We start from the raw sequence: 6785 nt of genomic DNA, 5'->3' as shown, positions 1-6785 counted from the left end.
AAAAAAAAAAAAAAAAATTCAACCAGGAACAGGAAAAAGCTGAAAACTACAGTCTGGAAGGGGAAGAATAAAGAATAATAGTAAAAAGGAGAAAAGTAATAATAATAGTAGTAGTTTTAAAACAGACAAAAACAAGCAAACTAAAAAACAGAAAAAAGAAAAAAAAAAAAATGGGGCAGGGCACCCAGACTCCATCTGAGCACACAGACTGGGATGGAGTTCCTGGGTGGGAGTGAGGGATGGCCACACCTCCGTTCATCAAGAGGTTGTGGGGTATGAGAGTAACAAGGGGAATGTAGCACCTTTCCAGTCGTCCACATCTGGAATGTCCTTGTGATTCTTGGCAAGTGGATCCTGTTCTTAGGTCCCTGGAATCTGGGAGAACACTGTTGCTTTAAATATCCAAAATGGTAAACCACTTGTAAACATATAGCTGCGCCCTCTGGACAGGTAAAAATCCACAGCTTAACCGGCCTTTCTCTCCACTGCTTCCCCTTTTATTCTTGGCCACCAGAACAGTCCTCCTTGCAGTCCCTAGCTAGCAGGGGTGATTTTTAGGTAAATTCTTAGGTCCTACCACCACTCAGCAATATCCAAGCTGTCTGTGCCGTCAGGATCGCTGCCAGACCCCAGCTCCATATGTCTTCTTTTTTGGTGTTTTCATGCAAATTCTTCTGCTAGTTGGAGTTTGGTCCGCTTCTATATCCTTACCTTCAAGGCTCAGGGGTCCAGAATTATCTTCTGTATCTGTGTTAATTGGTTCCCCTTTTCTTTGTTGAAGAGGGTCTGTGCAGTCTTTCTGCCTATTCCGCCAGAATATCTTACTGGAACTTCCCCAGAGGTTGGAAGTTTTAAGGTGCCTAATAGTAAAAGCCTAGATTGCCTTGAAGAGACTGTTGGTAGAATTATGAATATCAAAGGCAATTCTGGTGAGAGCTCAGAAGGATGTGAGGGGAGCTATAGAGAAAGTCTCTGTTGTCACAGGGGATACAAATGGTGCCAGCAATAGAATGTTAGAAATGTGTTAAAAATTGTGCTTCTGGTGACGTTTGAAAAGAAAATGATGAACATGTGATCGAATAATAGAAGAAGGGTGAAACTTCTTATGCAGTAGCAAAGAACTTGTCTGAATTATGTTCAAATGTTTGATGGGAGGTAGAACTTATAAGTGATCATCTTGGACATTTGGCTAATGAGGTGTCTAAGTAAGGGGTAGAAGATTGGGACCAAGCCACTGAGATGGATGAGAAGAATGGGGACACTGAATGCTGAGGGAACATAGTTGCCATCCTAGAGGGTTTGGGAGGTGGAGCTAAAGGCCAGAGCTGAGGGTCCTCCACCTAGAATCCAGAGATTGTGGCCAGCACCCAGACTCTGGAAGGCAGAGCCATTGCCCAGATGGTCTGAGAGAAGTGAGGATTATTTTCAACCCTTGAGAGCTAATGTAATTTGTTCTGCTGGGTTTTGGACGTGATTGATGCCTATTTTCCCTTCTTTCCGTTCACAGTTTAGATGGAAACGTTCACTTTGTGCATGTTCCACCACTGTACTTTGGAAACAGATAACGTGTATTCTAGATTTCTCAGGTTCACAAAGAGGAATTTTGACCTGGGTCAGAGGATTCAGAAAATGAGATTTTGGACTTGGAGGTGATTTAAGACTTTGGGAATGATGTGAATGTGTTTTTTAATGTGTTTTGCATGTGGTAAGGACATGAATTTTGGGGAGCCAAAGGGTAAAATGTTATGGATTGAATTATGCCCCCCCCCAAAAAATATGTGATTTAAATCCTAATCCCTATGTCTGTGGTTATAATCCCATCTGAGAATGGATTAACTTTGTTATGTTAATGAGGCAGGATTAATGTAGGATGTGCCTTGAGTCAATCTCTTACAGGGTATAAAATATAAATTAAGCAGATTAAGCAAGCAGAGATGAAGGAAAATTGATGCCAAGACACATGGAGATCTCTAAAGAAGAAAAAGGAAGCAGAAAGTGAAGAGATAAGGACCTTTTGCCAAAGCCAACAGAGAAAGAAAGCCTTCCCCTTGAGTTAACTCTCTGAATTCAGACTTCTAGGCATCTAAATTTTGAGAAAATAAATTTGTTTGTTAACATCATCCACTTGTATTTCTTTTGTAGCAACACTAGATAACTAAGACAAGTCCTTAATAGGGGCTTCCCCTCTGAGAGACACCACAGGTGACCTACAAAAAGGCTCCGTTGGAATCCTCCAGCCCCCTGAGGGATCTTTCTCTCTATATATAACTGATTGTAATTCCCTTAGCTCCTACTTGGACCCCTTTTCTAATCTCCAGGGGCTCTTGCCTTATAGTGAGCTTAGGCCAGAGTCCCTCAAATACCCAAACCAAACCAGTTGCTCTAGAGTGAAGTCTGACTCATGGTGAGCCCATGTGTGCAGAATAGAACTGCTCCATAGGGTTTTCAATGGCTGTGACCTTTTGGAAGTAGATTGGCCGGCTTCTCTTCCAAGGTGCCTCTGGATGGTTCAAACCACCAACCTTTCAGCTAGTAGTGGAGATTTAACTACAGGCACCACTCAGGGACTGTTGGGCCAGAGCCCCAGGCCTCTCTCACTTGGGAGTTCCCATTTCCTACTGTTTGTGCACTGACAGAAGCTGACTCATGCAGGGGAGACAGGCAACACCCAGGGTTCATCACCACTAACACCAGTGACCCCTCTTCCCTCACCAGATGCTCACCTGACTCCCCAGAAGGCACCATCTCTCCAGGTGCACCTGCACAGAAGGAAAAGCAGTAGTCACATAACCATCATCATTTGGGTGGGGAGAAGTTATTCTGAGGAGAATCTCTCTCACAGGCTGACGTGGAGTACGTCGAGTGGAAGCAGGAGCAAGCTAGGGGGGCATTGTTCCATTGAAAGGGGCAGCCACCACCCCCCCAACCCAGGCAGCTGAAAAAGGTCTGCCCAATATGACTGGTTTTCCAATTTTCCATGAGAAGTCAGAGATCCAGCTTTATGGGAAACCTGATTTTAAAAAAGTTTGGCAACTATCATATTTCATTAAGTCAAAGATGCCATCATTTGCAAGACCTACATGATTTTATCGTACTATAAGTAAGAAAAGGGAGCTCTGGTGGCACAGTGCCTAAGGCATTTGACTGCTAACCAGAAGGTGGCAGTTCAAACCCACCAGCCACTCCACCAAAGGAAGATGGGGCAATCTACTTCCATAAAGATTTACTGCCTTGGAAACCCAATTGGGGTTGCTATAATTCAAATCAACTCCATGGCAGTGGGTTTGGTTTTTATAAGTAAGAAAAACCACAGCCAGTTAGAATTGTAAGTTACAAAGGATGGTAGTTTTAAGATATTTGTAATTTTAAGATGCATCTTGATTTCAGAGATGTTCAAATGTGAAAGAATATGTTGTAGAATTAAGTAAATAAATTAAACAACAATTCTGTGAGCCAAATAAAACATGTTGTTGTTATGTGCCATCGAGTCAGATGCGACACATAGCAACCCCTCCTTGGGTTTCCAAGGCAGTATCACTACGGAAGTAAATTGCCCCATCTTCCTTCCGAGGAGTGGCTGGTGGGTTTGAACTGCCAGCCTTCTGGTTAGCAGTCAAGTGTGTTAGGCACTATGCTACCAGAGCTCCAAATAAAACATACCTGTACACAAATGGGCTTTAGTTTGCAAGCACTTTCTGTTCTGTGCCCATCAAGATGAAGGTGCTGACTCTTGACCACATGAGCCCCACCCCATGCCAGTCCTGAGTGATAGGAGCCAAGGGCCTTGCCCTGAGTGGAGCCTGGGGTTAGTCTGTGGGTTGAGCCCCTGTTTGGGCTGCCTAGGAGTGAGATAAGTCCCTTTTATACCTGCTCTGAGCTGCAGCCACCCCATCAGTCTGGTCTGGGGTGTGGCTTTCCAACCCATTTACCAGCTTCTCTGTCTGTTCTAGTTCCCTAGTGACCCCTCTCCTAGTTCTGTCATCTTTTTCCCCTCAAGATGCCCACCCTCAAAAGTCCCAGTCCTTGTATATTTCCTGTCCTTTAGGTCAGCCCTAGGACACAGACACCAGAATGGAATACTCAGCATGTGGCTATAAACATTCTACACACTGCAAATGGTAGCACCATGTGCAAAGTGACCAAAGAGTGGCCAATACTAAGGGTACAGAGAATGTACCCAGAAGGGAGTGAAAATATAATTTACTAAATACGTCCAATGTTTTAGGGAAAGTAATTCACAAGTAAGTGATTATATTTTCTATAATGAATGTGAATTACTTGTATTATGAGAAAAAAAATATTAAACCCATGCCAATATTACAGTTTCTCTTTTTTTACACCCAGTGAAACCTTTCTTAAATTACTTGAGTGCTTAAAAATACTTTTGTAAATAAAACAAAACAAAAAGCACTCAAATCAGTACATTCAGATAAGCAAAGAGAACAATAAATATGTTACCCATAGGACTACCACCCAGAGGTAACTGCTAGTTATATTTTTATGTCTAACTATCGATCATTTTTTTAAATATATATGTATGTGTGATGGTTATGTTTGTGTGTCAACTTGGCTGGGCCTGGTTGAGTGGCTGGGCAGCTGGTGGTAGTTATTCCCCATGATGAGACTGGTAATCGACCCCATGGGTGGGATCTACCATAAGCAGCTCAGTAGCTGCCTTTGGGATATGGTTTGCTTCCTGTATTTAAGGAGAAGCCTTAGGAATGGTCTCTAGTATATGGCATGCTTGGACCCTGCATGTAGCCATGCAGTTGCTCAGCAGCCTGCCATGCTCTGCTGACCTTGGGACTTAAAATGGACTTAAGTTAACAGCCTGCTGTGTGGTTTGGTAACATCAGGACTGTGCCTTTTTACTTGTCAACTTTGGAGCTTCTCAGCCTCAGCAGCAAGCAGCTGTCTGAGTGAAGAAATGCCTCTAGCTCCAGTGGGCCGGGAGCAGGAGGTGGACTTGGACCCCAAGGTTGAGGGGCTTTCATCCAGCCCCTAGCATGGCACTTTGAACTTGGACTTATAGCCTCCAAATCTAAGAATAAACTCCTGTTTTTAAAGCCATCCCATTTGTGGTATGTTTCCTGTCAGAGTGGCACTAGGTAACCAGAAAGTATGTATAATTTTTTTTTTCCTGCCATTTTTCTTGGATTATCACCTTGTGTGAGGAGAGTAAGCAGATTTTGGAAGAACTGGATTAAACAAAGTTAGCTTCTCTTTTAATCTGGCAGTGTATATTTTTTGAGGTTCTTTTGCAAACAGTCTCACTGCCTACAGACTCGCTCATTTCATCATTGTTCTACCAAGCAAAGTGCCATAATATTTATACTGCATCCTTATAATAAATCATGGAGTTTGGAAACAATTATCCCATAACATGAGTTTTGTAGAGATCAGTCCTGAATTTCCCCAAGCATATGAGGAACATTGATGGTGTAGTAGTTAAAGCATTTGGCTGCTAACCAAAATGCTAGTGGTTTGAACTCACCAACCGCTCAGCAGAAGAAAGATGAGGCAGTCTGCTTCCATAAATTTCCAGCCTTGGAAACCCAACAAGGGTTGATATGTCAGTAAGTTTGGTTTGGTTTTGGTTAGTATCTCAAGAGAGTGGGGACTGATCATTTCGTCTTTTGCTGCTTAGGCAGCTGAGGCCCAGAAAGACTGGGTGACTGATCAAGGTCACCCCACAAGTCAAGGTTATAGCTTGGAAGAGGTTGCAAGGTTTCTTTAGACATGGTAATGGCCATGGTAAAGGCTCATGTTCCCCCTCCCCATCTGCCAATATTGTAACACTAACTTTGTCACATCTATTATATCTGTCCAGGACTTTTCAGTTTACACGACATCCTCATGACCTTGTTTCCATCCCAAAAAGTTCTAAGTCCTCATGTCCTTGGACTAATTCTGTTTTCTTTAAAGCCACTGGACAACTGATTACCTCCATAGAGTTGTAGTTCATCCTTTGAAAAGCCAGGCTCTGCATGCTCGGCAACTGATGAAGACATAAACCCTTTTAGTCAGCTCCCAGCCATCACAATGTCCCATATGTCTGAAGTCTTAAAAGTTAACATGGGCCTTCTGCAGGGGTGGGGTGGGATGAGGAGTTGTCAAGAGGCAAAATAGCTTACAAATGCCTTCATTTTACACTGCCTCTTCCCAGGGCCCCCAGAGGTGAGTCTTCAATTTACTTAGATTTGGGGCCTGAGAGTAACAGGGCCCTATTGAAAGTCAATAATAATAATTGCCATTTATTGAGTATTCACTAAGTACCAACTTTGTACTAAGTAATCTATAGTTAATATTTCATTTGATCCTCATGGAATTCCTCTGAAGAAGGTATTACTTTTCTCCCCATCCACATCCATTTTTATAAATATAGAAACTGAGGCTCAAAAAGTTAAATTATTCTCCCAGATCACACAGCTTGTACGTGGTCTCCAGGATTCAAATCCAGGTCTATCTTCAAAGCCCACATTCAACTCAACTCCAGCTTCACGGAGGCATTTATTATGTGTGCCAAAGTTTGTACTAGACACTTAAAAAAAACCCAACTTGTGATCCACTAAATTCTGACTCAAGGCGATCACATATGTTTCAGAGCAAACTGTACTCCATAGTGTACGTAGAAACAAAAGATCTTCCTCTAGTTATCAAAATAAAATATGCTAATTTGGGAGCTCTGGTAGCATAGTGGCTAAGACACTTGCCTGCTCACCAGACGGCTGGCGGTTCAAACCCACCAGCCACTCCTCGGAAGGAAGGTTGGGCAATCCTACTTC

General features: G+C 42.9%; 1 protein-coding gene across 1 annotated transcript in view; it reads right to left on the bottom strand.

Annotated features, from left to right (window-relative positions):
* TMEM40 (transmembrane protein 40) overlaps nt 1-6785 on the bottom strand; it is a 26829-nt gene that overhangs the window by 15532 nt on the left and 4512 nt on the right. Inside the window, exons 4-5 of the mRNA XM_042783099.1 lie at nt 5945-5998; nt 2724-2759 (exon numbers count right to left, since the gene is read on the bottom strand). Of these exons, the coding sequence (XP_042639033.1) occupies nt 2724-2759; nt 5945-5998 (90 nt within the window). The remainder of the gene's footprint in view (nt 1-2723; nt 2760-5944; nt 5999-6785) is intronic.

Source organism: Orycteropus afer, unplaced genomic scaffold (genome assembly GCF_000298275.1).
Source record: "Orycteropus afer afer isolate SDZICR_OR568_19922 unplaced genomic scaffold, OryAfe1.0 scaffold00661, whole genome shotgun sequence".
Classification (NCBI taxonomy): Eukaryota; Metazoa; Chordata; class Mammalia; order Tubulidentata; family Orycteropodidae; genus Orycteropus; species Orycteropus afer.
This window is presented reverse-complemented; position numbering and strand designations above follow the sequence as displayed.